The following is a 16,330-nucleotide window of genomic DNA, read 5'->3' as shown; positions in this document are numbered from 1 at the left end:
GGATGGGGGTGGGGGAATCCTTTAAATGTCTGGCTTAATATAAAACAGCTGCAGTCTCATATGTGCTTCTGCATTCACTCTGTTGCATGTGTTTCTTATGTGTAAGTATCAATATATGAAAAAATCTGGCCTCACATAGGTATGTATCAATAGTTGGAAAAGGACAGGGTATTTTAATGTACTTAGATAACTGCATATTCTTTGCAGTAAAAGCTGAACAAGGAATAGGTCAGTTTCAGTGTATGATCTGAAACCAGAGAGGTGAGCATTTTCTACTCTATTATATTAAAACCCATTGGTCTGTCTTGCACTTTGAATGCATAGTTTTATCAGGCATGATTTTGTAACAACATGCATTGGTCATTTGGAAAATATTTGTTCACTGACTAATGCAGATCTTCCAAACACTGACACCTCTCCTTATACAACATGAAAGCTCGTATTCATCAATATCATTATTGATCTTAAGTACTGGGAATCTGTGAAGTTCACAGTGGCAGATACAAGATTCCAGAATTCTGTTTGCACTTGAAAACTCTAGCTTTGTATTGGCAGACAATGCTGGCTGGCACTTGTTCCCCTTGTGTGACAGCTTACTTGGTTGGCAGTTGAGAATGTGTCTGCCTCACCCACGTCTGCCTCATATTTCAGTCCTGCTTTCACGCAAAGTTCAGCTCCCAACTCACATAATCACAGAAGTGCATTTTCTGGAGACAGATATGGAACTTCAGGATGCAGCACAGAATATTTGTTGCATAGATACTAAAAAGATATGGACTCAAGAGTTAAGATTTAATAAAGTTAGTTTTCACTGCTCCATCAAGGACATCCAGAAGCAAAATTGGTCCTTTTCTCTTCTTTTTTTAACTGTGAATGTGATGATGAAGAACATAATGACGACTAATAAATGTCTTTGATGCCACTTCCTGGATGCATGGGGAGTGCCCATAGTGGTACCCCTGTGGCTTTTGCACCATCAGAGCAAGTTCAACACAGTAGGCAACATCTTGAGTTTGGAATATCAGTACTCGCTGCAAACCTCTTTCAACTTTTCTGTATGTTTGAAAATTTTCATAATAAAATATTGGAGGAAAATATTGTGGAAGAGACAAACTTTTCAATAAATTGTGCAAGCCAAAAATAAATAAATAAATAAATAAATAAATAAAAATTGTGCAGGAACAATGAGATAGCTATACAAGAATAGAAAAAAAACTGCTGTCTCACAATATATTTAAAATAAATTCTAAATAGATTAAATATGGGACTTCCCTGGTGGTGCAGTGGTTAAGAATCCTCCTGCCAATGCAGGGGACATGGGTTCGAGCCCTGGTCTAGGAAGATCCCACACACGGTGGAGCAACTAAGCCCGTGAGCCACAACTACTGAGCCCGTGTGCCACAACTACTGAAGCCTGAGCACCTAGAGCCCATGCTCCACAACAAGAGAAGCCACCGCAATGAGAAGTCCGCACACCACAACAGAGAATAGCCCCAGCTCCCCGCAGCTAGAGAAAGCCCGCATACACCAACAAAGACCCAACGCAGCCAAAAATAAAAATAAATAAATTTATTTTTAAAAAATAGATTAAATATTAAACGTGGAAAGGAAGGCTCTACAGGTTTTAGGTTGAAATGTAGAGTTAGCATCCTTTGCCCACTGATTTGTTAACCAATCCCTGTTATCTACTAAGTTCTCATGTTGTGTTAGTTTTCTGTGCTGCTGTAACAAAACAAACTTGGTGGCTTAAAACCACACACATTTATTATCTTACAGTTCTGAACGTCGAAGGTCCGACACAGGTCTTCCCGGGCTAAAGCAAAGCGTTGGCAGGGCTGCATGCCCTTCTGGAGGCTGCTGGGGAAAACCCTCTCCTTGCCTTTTCCAGACTTTAGAGGCCAAGAGCATTTCTTGGCTCAGGCCCCCGTCTTCCACCTTCAGAACCAGCAACAGAGGGCTGAGTCCTCCTCGCGCCGCGTCGCTCTGGTCTCCTTTTCTGTCTCCCTCTTCCACCTTTAAGGACTTGTGTGATGACATTAGGCCCACACAACAGTCCAGGATAATCTTTCTATTTTAAGATCTGCCTGTTGTTTTTCTTTCTTTTTTTGTTGTTTGGCTGCATTGGGTCTTTGTTGCTGCACGCGGGCTTTCACTAGCTGTGGTGACCAGGGTCTACTCTTTGTTGCAGTGCGCGGGCTTCTCATTGCAGTGGCTTCTCTTGTTGCAGAGCACGGGCTCTAGGCACGTGGGCTTCAGTAGTTGTGGCACACGGGCTCAGTAGTTGTGGCATGCGGGCTCTAGAGCACAGGCTCAGTAGTTGTGGCTCGTGGGCTCTAGAGCGCAGGCTCAGTAGTTGTGGCGCACGGGCTTAGTTGCTCCATGGCATGTGGGATCTTCCTGGACCAGGGCTCGAACCTGCGTTCCCTGCATTGGCAGGTGGATTCTTAGCCACTGAGCCACCAGGGAAGTCCCTGCTGGCTGTTTTTCAAATGAAGCTCTACCGTTTACTAGCTACATGATTTGGGGCAAATTACTTAAAATTTCCAAACTCTAGTGCCCTTAACTGTAGGGGAATAATATTATGCTCCTCCTAGGGCTATAGACAGAGAAAAACCTAATGCATTAAGGGGCTTCGCAGATTGGCTATCTCATATCAAGCTGTCTATGATGAAGATGCGTTACAAAAATAAAAACCACCATACATTCGTTATTAGCGTTCGCTTCGAGATGCAGATTTTCTTGTTTCCCAGAAATCCTTGGTTTTCCGATTTTGTAAAAACAACTTTATTGAGGTTAAAAGTTACACACAACAACCTGGATCCAGCTAAAGTGTCCAGTTCAATGAGTTTAACAAATGAAGACAGTCATGGAACCACTACCACAACCAAGACACAGGTCACCCCCAGTGGTCCCCTTATGGTCCTGTTTGCAGTCAATTGCTCTCCCACCCGGGCCACAGGTGACCCCCGACCTCTCTCCTTTATCTATTACGCTTTCTAGAACTTTATACATGGGAGTCATATAGTATGTACTCCTTTGTGTCTGAATTCTTAGAATGCTTTTAAGATTTAACCATTTAGCCTTGCAGGGCTAGACTACAATGTGTTTTATCTACTCACATGCTGTGAATTATTATACATGACATCTGTTGAGTTTACTGTATTTGTGTTTGTTCTGGTTTTAGGCGATCACAATGCTTAACATTCAGGCACACGTTTTTGCATGAACATATTTTCACTTCTCTTGGTTATTTACCTAGGAATGGAATTGATGGGTCACGTGGTAACTGTATGTTTAGCCTTTTGAAGACATGCCAAACTGTCCTCCAAAGTGGCTGTACTGTTCTATAATCCCACCAGCAACGTGTGAGGGTTCCAATCTCTCCAATCCTCAATAACTAGCCTTATCTTTTTTATCTTAGTCATGCTACTAGATATGAAGTTCTATATCCTCCTGGTTTTGACTTGCATTTCCCTAATGACTGATGCTGTCGAGCATTTTTACAAGGGTTTACTGGCCATCTATACACATTCTTTTGTGAAGCATCTGGCAAATCATTTTGCACATTTTTTTGTTCACCTTCTTACTGTATAATTTATGAGTTAGTTATGAGCATCCTTTGTATTCTGGATACAAGCCCTTGTCAGATATACATATTGTTAATATACCAGCCTATGGATTGCCTTTTCATGTTCTTTTCAAAAGAGCAGAAGTTTTAAAATTTTTATTAAGTCCAATTTATCATTTTTCTTTTATGATTCATGCATTTTGTTCTATCTTTTCTTATACACAAACATTTTCTCCTATGTTTCCTTCCAGATATTGAAAATTTCTAGCTTTTGCATTTAGGTTTGCAATGCATTTTGAGTTATTTCTGGATGTGATGTGAGATAAGGGGAGGGTTTTTTCCATACAAATATCCAGTTGTCACACCACCCCTCATTTAAAAGAATGTCTTTTCCACATTGAGTTATTTTGGCTCTCATGTCAAAATTTAATTGACAATATATGTGTAGGTCAATTTCTGAACTCTCTGTCCTGTTTTATTGATCTATATCCACCCTCATGCCATCATTTTATTAGTATAGTTCTATAGTAAACTTTGAAATTAGGTATTGTAGGCCCTACAACCTTATCCTTTTAAAAAAATTTCTTTGGTTATTCTAGGTCATTTGCATTTCCATATAACTTCCTGATTAGCTTGTCAGTTTCCACACAAATGCCCCTGAACTTAAAGATTAGTTTGCGGAGAATTGCACTCCTACTATATTGAGTTTGTCCATCCTTGACCATGGTGTATTTCTTCACTTATAATATTTATTACATGCTCTCTATTATGTGTTCTTGAATTTCTTTCAGCAATGTTTTATACCTTCGCTGTACAGATCTTGTTCAATTCATTAAACATATCTAAGTATTTCATATTTTTGTATCATTGTGAGATTGTATTTCTGATTTCATTTACAAATTGTTCACTGCTTGTACATATCAATTTTTGTATATTGATCTTGTATCCTGCAACCTTGCCAAATTCCCTTATTAAAGTTCCAGTAGCTTATTTGTAGACAAGAACTTTTGAAGAGAAAACATTCCATCACTGAAAAGATTGTCTTCCTGATCCTAAAAGTAATATATATTCTCTGAAGAGACTTTGAAAAGTACAAAAAAAAAAAAAAAAAAAAAAAAAAGAAAGAAAGAAAGAAAAGCAAACACCAATTCTCCCAATATGTAGGTTAATTGCTATTAATCTTTTGACAAATCTCCTTAGAGTTTTGAGCAAGATTCATTTCCGTTTTTTGAAATTCATTTATTTTTACATATCTGAGCTTACTTGGTATTGACAATTATTTATCATGCATTTTTTGTACATCACAAGGACATTTTTTATGTTACCAAGCTTTCTGTTTGTGTAACCTTAATGTCTATAAATAAAAATTTTTCTATTATACATTTTTAATATTACAAATTTTGCAGTATTATAAGTACTGTTTCAGTGATCATCCACAGAAATACATTCCTTAGAGTGTGAATAATAGTAACATTATTATTATTAATACCTAAGACATACAGTACTTCCTATGTGCCAGGCACTGTTTCAAGTACTTTACACAGTATCTCACTTAATCCACACAACTATCCTCGGACATAGGTACCAGCAGTAGTATCTCCACTACACAGTTCAGGAAAACTGAGCCATACGTTATCGGAAATTCTAAGAGGCCCAGCTACGGGGCTCGTCTTTTACGCCCAGAGAGAACCACTGCTTTTAATGAAAACCACTTCTGGTAGGAGTATGTTACATACGTGAATGGTGTGTAATCACTGAGGAGTTACTCAGCCATAACTGAGGCGCCAGGAGGTTCTCAAAACGTGAGGCCTTCATCCCAACTGTGCCAGAAGAGTGAGCTGTGGCCTCTTGCTCCTGCAGTTCTCAGGTCTCTTGAGTCTAACAAGCATTTCTAGATTAGTCCTGGGAGAGACAGCAAGGTCGTCGTCCTGTTATTCTCAACAATCTTTATATCGTTCAACAATCAGTGAGCATCTAACATATACACATTGTTTGCTGGAAAGTGGCAAATAATGGTCAGTTCCTACACACACAAGATCCATTTACAGAATGAAACAGAGGATTAAAACAGATTCTCTTTCTAAATCTTTTTTGGGTCATGGACTTACCAGAGAATCTGAAGATTAGGTTCCTCTCTCTTAAAGGGAAAACCTCCGTACAAAGAGAATGCTTTTGAATGCAATATTAAAAGCTGTTTACTGATCCTCAGAAATGCATCCATATACCCACTATGGGTCAGTGATTTCCTTGGTTGGTAAGTTCTGATGCAGGTAAAGGGGAAAACATGTGTGACTGGAAGCGAAGTGAGAACTCCATCAGTTCTTACTGGCAATCAAGCAGTTTAAAGTGAATGACAGACACTAGAGTGGGGCAATAATGTAATGTTAACAATCACACCTAATGTAATAAAGCACTTCATACACATGAGGCATGTTCTAAGCTCTTTATATGTTTACTTGTTTGCTCCTCACCACGATCCCATGAGGTAAGTAATGTTATCCCTAATTTGCAGAGGAGGACATCTGTTAGTTAGGTACAGAGCAGCTAGGCAACATGCCCAATTTCACCCAGCAAGGGAAGGACAGAGGTGGGAGTTCAACTTGGGGACCCCAGCTCAGACGCATACTCTTAACCACTGTTTTCTTCATAAAGATACAAGCAGTGCTGTGTCTATTTTAGGAGCATACTTGCTCCAAGTATTGCCCGGGTACATGCTCCCACTCAAATGGAGCCTCTCCCTGGCATGTTCAAGTATCCAATGCTCCTTTAGGTCCCAACATCCAGAGGATCATTGTGTTTAACCTCCCAAGAGTCTTTGGCAGCCTGTCCCAAGGACCACAACTCTATGACCCCAAACAACTTAGAATTAATGGGAAAGTTTGCTAGCAGGAGGTTCTCAAACTTCCTTCATAGTAGAATAGGAGAAACCGTATATCCTTTTTTAATATTTAAAAGCGTCTTCAAATAATTATTACAGTGACACCTAATAGACTATAAAACTCACTCATAATTCCCTTATCTAACAAGTCAATTCTGTTCATTTATCCATAGATACATTTTCAATTGTTACCCACATGCAAATATATTTAAACTGGATACTAATAGTAGTAAATGTGTTCTTCCTTCTCTGCCTCACATGATAAGATTTTCCCTGCTGCTAGCCAAAATGTGGTTTATATCAGACACATAAAACAGACTAAACACTACGAAGTGTCCCAGGAGAGAGGGACAATCAAGTAAAAAATGGCATCTTAATTCACTGGAATATCATTTTCCACTGTTTGTTACAATAACTATACCCATTTTTTATTCCCCTCAGCAGCAACTCTCATTTATTTGCCTTTTTGAGGTAGCACTCTCATTTATTTTTTTGAAGGAAACAAAGCTGGATCATCTATCAGTAACTCACTTACTTAATCGTTCCTTCTCAGATTTTAGCATTTAATGCTGGGGGAAGAATGCTCCCAGTCCAACTACTTTTGTGGGAATTTGGGAAAAGAAGACAATCTAATATACTAAAGTGAAATTTGTGTGTTTTTCCCACTCCAGGACCAATTCTCTAGTGCACGAAAGGGTAGTAACAAGACTGAAAGCAGCTCCTCTCCAGAAGGAGTTCTCCAATGCTAAATAAAGTTATTGCTCTTTGTGAAGAATTCCATATTTATTACATTAATATGCATTTTCTCTAATATGATTTGTCTGGTATCTAATAAGATTAGGGCTATTAACAAGTGCTGTCCCACACTGATTACATGTTAGGAACTGCTCTCCGGTGTGAGCTATTTGATATACTATACGTGGAGAGTTCTGGCTGAAGATGATCCCACACTGATTACATTTATAGGTCTCTTCTCCAATGTGAACCCTCTGGTGCTTAATAAGGTCATTCTTCCGAATGAAGGCTTTCCCACACTGACAGCATTCATATGGTTTCTCTCCAGTATGAATTCTCTGGTGCACAATGAGGGCAGAACTCTGGCTGAAGGATTTTCCACAGTCATGGCATGCATATGGTTTCTCCCCCGTATGGGTTCTCTGATGTGAGAAAAGGTGAGAGCTTCGACTAAAGCATTTTCCGCAATCTTTGCACTCAAAGGGCTTCAGCCCAGTGTGAGTTCTATGATGGACAACAAGGTGAGACCTCTGGCTGTAAGACTTCCCGCAGTCACTGCATTCGTAGGGCCGCACCCTAACATGGGTTCTCTGGTGCAGAATGAGATGCGTGCTCTGTCTGAAAGACTTCCCACATTCGGCACACTCATAAGGTTTCTCTCCAGTATGAGTTCTCTGGTGCCGAATAAGCCTGGAGCTATGAACAAAAGACTTTCCACACTGATTACACGTGTACAGTTTGTCTCCTGTGTGAGTCCTCTGATGGGTAACAAGGTGAGAGAACCAGCTGAAGGACTTCCCACATTCTTTACATTCATAGGGTTCCTCACCAGTATGAGTCTTTTGATGTCCAATAAGGTGAGAACTCCGGCTGAAAGATTTTCCACATTCTTTACACTCATAGGGTTTTTCTCCAGTATGAATAAGCCGGTGCCTGGTAAGATTAGAGCGCCAGCTGAAGAATTTTCCACATTCCTTACATTCATAGGGTTTCTCTCTATGTGTACCCTTTGATATACCAAGGGATGTACCATGAGTAAGAGAGTTGTTATCAGGGCATCTGTATGATTTATCTCCTGCTTGAGTTCTTGCAAATTGAAGAAGGTGAATGTTTTGACAGAAGGTTTGACCAGAGTCATTACTGTTGCTTGCATAACTTTCCTGATGACCACTGAAAACCAAATCATGTTTCAAAGTTTTAGGATGTGAGTCATGTTTATGGAAATACTCTCGCAGTACTAGCTGAGCAGGAAGAAGACAGTTTCCCCTGTATTTCCCATTTTCACAGACTCTCTCCTGAGGAAGTGCTTTCTTTTGGGTGAATGCCACTTGCCTCAGATGTCTCTCCTGGCTGCCCTGGGGCCTGTCCAACTGACCTTCACGTGTCCAGACTTCTTCCAGTGACAAATACCAGAGATCACTCTTTGCCATTCTTTTCATTTTAACATCACAGGAGTGTTTATCTTTAGAAATGCTCTTACTGGAAGCTGATGATTTAACTTCAACTGCAGTCTCCAAATCTGAAAGAAATGGAAAAGCTTTACATAACTAAAAAAAAGTATTAAGGTCAGAATGGTAGGATATGTGTAGAAAAAAGTATGTAAGTCATGCAGAGTTGCTTTTAAATATGGTTTTGTAACCTTGACAGAGAGTGAGAAAGGGAAGGAAGGCCCATTAACAGGAAATGGGCCGGGCTATAATATGCACATAAAAGGAGCAAAGAGGGTAAGAGAAGCCACAGGACTGGCTACGACACATGGGATCAGGATATTCAGTGCTGGGGTGGCAATTAAGGAAACCCAGAAAGCGCTGCACTGCCACGATCTAACCTATTAATGATAAAAGAACCTGACGTGTCTCCTTGCTGCCAGGCCCTTCCCCGACATGAACTCTTCACATTCCTAAACCATGAAAGCAGCCACGTGGCAGGAAATGGCTTCTATCTATGCCACCAAAGCGGTACAGAATGATTACATGTGACTGACAGAGCAAACCTCTCAGAAAGGCCATGGGGTCGGCTGGCAGGGTGACTGCACAGAAGGGACCCAGATACAGGTTCTAACCTACACTTTGCTACTACTAGTGGTGAATTTAGACAAGTTGCTAAAGTTTTCAAAAATCATATTGCTTCTCTGTCGTTTAAGGACCTATAAGGTTATCCTAAGTATCATATAAGGTGGGAGCTCATCACCGAAGCAGTACGGTTTGTAATGCTCACTGGTATCATCATCCCCATCTTCTACTTTGATTCCTTTGCTCTGAGACACCAAGACTTAATTAAAATTGACAGGACTAATGCAGGACACTAACTCAGAACCTGAACCCTAAATCACATTCTCCTGGACTTTTCGCCCTTCTGTTTATATGCATGCGTATTACTGCAAATTATTTTCCCTGGTTCAGAGCCTGCGTTTGTTTCTCAATGCCTTTCAGCTAAAATGTTTGGTTCTGAAATCTAGAAAAAAATCCACTATTTACCCAATACCACCTCTTCCTACATAAGTGGGGCAATACTCTACTCTTACTTGGTGTATGGGGTGAATTGTGTTCCCCAGAGGAGATATGCTGAAGTCTTAACCCCCAATATCACAGGTTATAACCTTATTTGGAAATAGGATCATTGCAGATGTAATTAGTTAAGATGCAGTAGTACTGGTGTAGGAGGGCCCTAATCCAGTCTGACTGGTGTCCTTACAAGAAAAGGAGAGAAGATACAGAGGCAGACACACAGGGGAGGCAGCCATGTGAAGATGGAGGCTGGGTGAGGTGATGTGTCTACAAGCCAAGGGGCACCTGGGGCACCAGAGCTGGAAGAGGCGGGAAGGACCCTTCCCTGGAGCCCCAGAGGGCACACGGCCTGCCCACACTGTTCTAGAGACTTCTGACCTCTAGAACTGTGAGACAATAAATGTGTTGATTTAAGCCACCCAGTTTGTGGAACTGTGTTTTGGCTGCCACAGGAAACAATCCCTGGTAAACAATCCCTGTGCCAGGCTCCTAACTGCCTCCTTTGTACAACCCAAACCCCTTTCCCAGTCCTCATTTTCATTCCCAGCTCTGTTAGTTGCTAGTTTCTTCCCCACCCTGATTTCTTTTTTAAAAAATTGTGATTAAAACAATACATATAACATAAAATGCACCATCTTAACCATTTTTAAGTGCACAATTCAAGTATTAAGTGTATTCACATTGTTGTACAGCCATCACCACCATCCATTTTCATCTTATAAAACTGAAACTCCATACCTATTAAACAATAAGGACCCAATCTCCTCTCAACCCAGCTCCCAGCAATCACCATTATACTTTGTGTCTTTATAATTTTGGCTACTTCAAGTACCTTACATACGTGGAATCATACACTATTTGTCCTTCTGAGACTGGCTTATTTCACCCAGCATAATGTCCTCAAAGTTCATCTACGTTGTAGCAAACTGCAGTATTTCCTTCCTTTTTAAGGATAAATAATACTCCATTACATGTACACACACCTCTACCTTGATGAGTTTTGACAGGACATATGCCATCTTTTCCCTCTCCTCCACCCAGTGCATCAGAATCCCATGGAGAAGTTTTTCAAACTACTAATGCCAACTGGAAAATTCTAGAATGAACATGTGTGATGAGGGGTAGGGCTGGGTATGGAAAGACAAGTCTGGAGAAAGCGACAGAAAACACGGACGCATTAAAGTCCTAAAAATCTTCCATGTGTTCTGTAATGTGGAAGATAACTCAGGTGCGTTATCTTCAAAATCTGCAGCATCCATTAATCAATTCATCAACTGAGTTTTTAAAGCCATCACCCATTATACTTTTCATTTTGATAATGAAGTTCCCAGAGCTTGTAGATTCCCTTAAATTCCAGTCGATTAAGCACATACATGGAATTTCAGTATTTCTTTTGACAACAAATTTCCCACTAAAAATTTAAACTGCTGGTTATAGTCAGTTATTTTTGGATACTTGTCAACAGACATCCAGAAAAGCCTGCTAAACTGAACACATGAATGGAAAAAATAAGGACAGGAAGAAATAGGGAAATGAAAGGAAACAGAGAACAGTCTTTCCTGCCATGGCCCCAAAGCAGCTGACTGATCAAGTACTTCCCAGTGTCTGAGGGACCTGCCCTGAGACAGGTACTGGCTACAGTCACCTACGAGGCCCAATGTAAAAAAAGTCAAAAACAAAATTTATGACATTTAAAAGTAGAAACAAAGTGGAAGCTCAGAAAAAGAAGGAACCTGTACTTAATAAGCCAAAAGGTTTCACAAAAAAGGACTGCAGGCGAAACATAGAGGACGACTGAGACGCTAACGACTTCATTCACATCACACTCACAGCCTGAGGTTCAGGGAAACGCCTGACATGAGTGGACGTGAGTGCCAGAGGATTACGAGGTGCCTAGACTGCACCGGGCCTGGGAGGCCATGTGTCCCCAGGAGTCAACGTGGGTCACTAGCACATGGAGTTGGCCATCAGCAGCAAGGTCCAGACAGCAACGCCCCAGATGGCTGGGCTAAGGAGAAAGACATCAGAGCACTGAGCTTAGAGACAGGGGTCAGAGACAGCATTGCTCAGAGAGAACAGAACAGGAGGAAGATGAAGCACTGCCTTCATTTCTTAACCCAGAAGGCTGATCTTCTCTACACAGGGGAGCTGGGGAAAGGACTGATGCTAGAAATCCACACAGTGGTCTGCATTTTACAGATATTAAGATTAAAATGAAAAAAAAATTAAATAAAGAGCTAGATTATGAGAAAACAGGTGTTTTTGAGAGCAGCAATTCTGGAAAGGAAGGAGGGTTAAGTCAACAGGGATTGGTGATGCCTCTGCTGCAATTTGCTAACCGGCAAAAAACAAACTCAGAGCAGGGGCAGGCGATGGGGTCCCATGGCAGAGCTTACACAGAGCAGCAGATCAAAGGCTGTGGGAAGGGACACAGGACAGGGAAAAGACAGGCAAAGATAATAGAATAATTCTATGAAAGATAAGAGGACACAGATGCTTGAGTTAGTAGTAATAATCAGGAAAGCAAAATGAACAGGGCTGGAACCAAGCACTGAAACAGAAAGATAATTTTTTTTAACATCTTTATTGCGGTATAATTGCTTTACAATGGTGTGTTAGTTTCTGCTTTATAACAAAGTGAATCAGTTATACATATACATATGTTCCCATATCTCTTCCCTCTTGCGTCTCCCTCCCTCCCACCCTCTCTATCCCACCCATCCAGGCAGTCACAAAGCACCGAGCCGATATCCCTGTGCCATGCGGCTGCTTCCCGCTAGCTATCTACCTTACGTTTGTTAGTGTGTATATATCCATGACTCTCTCTCGCCCTGTCACAGCTCACCCTTCCCCCTCCCCATACCCTCAAGTCCGTTCTCCAGTAGGTCTGTGTCTTTATTCCTCTCTTACCCCTAGGTTCTTCATGACATTTTTTTTTCTTCTTAAATTCCATATATATGTGTTAGCATACGGTATTTGTCTTTTTCTTTCTGACTTACTTCACTCTGTATGACAGACTCTAGGTCTATCCACCTCATTACAAATAGCTCAATTTCGTTTCTTTTTATGGCTGAGTAATATTCCATTGTATATATGTGCCACATCTTCTTTATACAATAGCCCGGAGATGGAAACATCAGAAAGATAATTTTAATGAATGCAAATGGAAGTGTGACAAGACTAGAAAGCAGACTAGCAGTGGGGAAACCGAAGCTAAATAAACCCAGTCCTCACCTTCGAAATGCAGAGAACTAGTGACCACTCTCGCCAGGGACTCCTCCCCCAAACGGGTGGTCTGGTTCTCACCTGGATAGGTCTCTTGGTGAATCCCTCTCTCCAACAGCCATGGCTCCTCCCCCTTCTCCAACTGCAGGATCACTTCTGGCTTGGGAAGCTGATGCCCTGTTCCCAGTGAAAGATAAAGAACTGGGCGAGGGTTGGGAGCTCTGGGCTGGACACAAAGAAGCATCCCAGTTCACCCCCAACCCCGCGCCCCTTCAATAGTCCTGGGGGGCTCTGAAGAGTAGACAAGGTAGGGCTACAGAGGCAGCAAAATACACATTTCTTAAAATTCAACAAACGAAAACAATTTTTTTTTTCATAAAAGCAGAAGGAGTACGAAAACCCTGTTCCATGCCCCAAAGAAATTAGGTCCCTGGCCCCAAGCTCACACTCCAATGTATGCTTCAGGCTCTCCATACCTTTTGATCAATGAGGAACCCAAAACCCCCAAACAGAGGTCCATCTCACCCAAGGACACCAGGTTTCTGTAGTTCTCCAACATCACATCTTTGTACATGAGCTGCTGAGCAGGGTCCAGCAGCTTCCACTCCTCCCTCGTGAAGTTCACAAGTATGTCCTTGAAGGTCACCAGTGTCTACAACACAAAGCAAATTTGAGTCTGATGTATATCTCTGCCCTCCCTTTCCCGAATATTGACAGAAAGAGAGATTAGGCAGATAGCACTTGGGTAGGGAAACAGGACAGAATAGAACTCATTCTAGGAGTGAGTAGTATTTACGTTGAATTCTGGACAAGTCCTAAAAGGAATGGTATTAAGTACGTACTGTCTAGAAACCTGTTCCATGTTATGCTTTCAGTTTAGAAACTGTCAGAAACACTTCATTTAAATCAAGTATGTTGTAAACAGCTAAAGCAAGGAGAATCAGTTAATCTACACTTATGTAAAATAATTAGAACCTAATACAAGGCAGGAGAAGAAGGGAAAAACAGTCTTGAGCTCAAGTGCAACTTTATGCTTAAGAGACCAACCTAGCCATGTTTTATGACCTAAAATAAATTTCCAAAACATTTTTCCTAAATATTGGTAGGCATTTAAAAAATAGAGAAGAGATTATATTTTAATAGTAATAAAACAATAGATACAGAAGCAAGGCCTTTATTAGACACATCAAAGGGATCTATAGACGACACAGAAAAAAACCCATTTGAATAACTGAGCGTTTCTCATCAAAGACTGTGAAGGTAAAACGACAGTGGAATAGTGGGGATTTTTTAATGCCGAAAGAAAAGAACTGTCATGCCAGAATTTCAATTATTGGGTGAAAATATCTTTCAGGAATGATGAAAAATACATTCTCAAAGAAAGTTAAACAAACAGGATTTGTTACCAGCAGACCTGCTCTAAAAGTATGCTAAAGGTAATTCGTCAGGCAGAAGGGAAATGACACAAGAGAGAAACTTTAAATCTCAGGAATGATGGATGAGAAAGAAAAAGGGTAAATATCTGGGTAAATACAATAGACTACTTTTCTTCCCGTAAATCCTTCAAAATATGTAGGACAGCCAAAAGCAAAGACTGTGCTTTCTGGTGGGGTTTTGAATACGTAGAAGTAAAGTATGAGGGATCACCTAGGGGCGAAGCTGAGTGAGGCTGAAGGAGGGTCCCCCACCCATCTCTCTGTCCCCAGAGGACCCACCCTCTCCCGGGGCTCTTCCTGTCTTGGTTGCAGTTACTCCTGGATAATTACCTAACTTGTCCCCAAGCTCCTCCACAGGCAGTCCCCAGGGAGGAATTAACACACCAGCCCCACACCCAAGACCACCAGGGACCAGAGAATCCCTCAGAAAGGCACCAACATCCTAGTTCTGTCATCATCTTGAAGGGAGAAAGCTTGCTGTGTGCTCAGTCATTCCTCATTGTAGACGAAAGAGCATCTCATCAGAGTCCTCAATATTTCACACATTTCTGTTCAAGTTGTGTTTCTTTGATATGAAAGGAAATAAAACTACAGCTATAAATAAAGCAAACAAACAGTGCTAGTCTATTGGAGGAAGTGTCTGAGATACGGATCCCTTAAGAACCCTTAACTAAAAAGGGATTCTCAGTCGGAAAACAAAAAAGAATGAAGGCAGCCCAACTTACGTGGGACCGGGCAGTTAGCAACTCGGCCTCCATGCCCTCCTCGTTCCTGACGCTTCCTGAGTAACAGGAGATCCCAAGCAGGTGAAGCTGCGGAAAAGGCAGAAACTTGAGGAGAGATGCTGTGACCTGGTTCTCATTAATCGCGAGTCTAGATTCCCTCAGACCAACTGCTGTACCTATATATCCACACAACCAGACGACATCTGACTGTTCCAGAAATACACCTATAGTGCCCGGAATCCCCGAGAGTAGGAAGAAAAGAGCTCCGAAGGCTGCCTCTCCCACACCCTGCAGCCTCTAGAGTTCCGTGCTAAATTTCATTTGGAACTGAATGTTTCTAATACTACATCAAATCCTCTTAGTTTTTAAAAATCCCTTTTATTACCGAAGTATGGCTGATTTACAATGTTGTGGTAGTTCCAGGTGTACAGCAAAGTGACTCAGTTTTACATATATATATATATATATATATTCTTTTTCAGATTCTTTTCCCTTATAGGTTAAAAGGAAATCATACGATATTTGCCCTTTCGTGTCAGGCTTATTTCACTCAGCATCATGTTTTCAAGATTCATGCATGTTGTAGCCTGTATCAGTAGTTCACTCTAATGGCTGAATAATAATCCGCTGTATGGACCCACCACATTTTGTTTATCCACTCATCTGCTGACGGGTATACCTAGGAGTGGAATTGCTGGCTCATACGGTAATTTTATGTTTAGCTTTTTGAGGACCCACCAAACTGTTTTCCATAGTGGCTGCGTCATTTTACTTTCACACAAGTAATGTACAAGGGTTCCAACTTCCCCCCATGCTTGCCAACACTTGTGCCATCTTTTAAATTATATAGCCATCTTAGTAGGGGTGAAGTGGTATCTCACTGTGCTTTTCATTTGCATTATTTTCATGTGCTTACTGGCCATTTGTGTATCTTCTTTGGAGAAATGTATGTTCAAGTACCTTACCTATTTTTAAATTGGGTCATTGTCTTTTTTTTTTTGTGGTACGCGGTCCTCTCGCTGTTGTGGCCTCTCCCGTTGCGGAGCACAGGCTCCGGAGGCGCAGGCTCAGCGGCCATGGCTCACGGGCCCAGCCGCTCCGCGGCATGTGGGATCTTCCCGGACCGGGGCTCGAACCTGTGTCCCCTGCATTGGCAGGCGGACTCTCAATCACTGCACCACCAGGGAAGCCCGGGACATTTGTCTTTTAGTTGTTGAACTGTAGTTCCTTATCTATTCTGGATAGTAAACACTTAT

At 41.4% G+C, this 16,330-nt stretch overlaps 1 protein-coding gene across 4 annotated transcripts in view; it reads right to left on the bottom strand.

The window, feature by feature from the left end:
* LOC115855123 (zinc finger protein 10) overlaps positions 1-16,330 on the bottom strand; it is a 112,676-nt gene that overhangs the window by 48,814 nt on the left and 47,532 nt on the right. For 3 of the 4 annotated variants that reach the window (XM_070046956.1, XM_070046954.1, XM_070046955.1), the window contains 4 exons: positions 15,075-15,161; positions 13,439-13,565; positions 12,995-13,090; positions 4,774-8,700 (listed from right to left, as the gene is read on the bottom strand). In XM_070046956.1, the coding sequence (XP_069903057.1) occupies positions 7,238-8,700; positions 12,995-13,090; positions 13,439-13,565; positions 15,075-15,107 (1,719 nt within the window). In that variant the 5' untranslated portion in view covers positions 15,108-15,161 and the 3' untranslated portion in view covers positions 4,774-7,237. Of the gene's footprint in view, positions 1-4,773; positions 8,701-12,994; positions 13,091-13,438; positions 13,566-15,074; positions 15,162-16,330 lie in introns of those variants that run through there. The other variant, XM_030859857.2, reaches the window with a different exon arrangement.

Source organism: Globicephala melas, chromosome 13 (assembly GCF_963455315.2).
Source record: "Globicephala melas chromosome 13, mGloMel1.2, whole genome shotgun sequence".
NCBI lineage: Eukaryota > Metazoa > Chordata > Mammalia > Artiodactyla > Delphinidae > Globicephala > Globicephala melas.
This window is presented reverse-complemented; position numbering and strand designations above follow the sequence as displayed.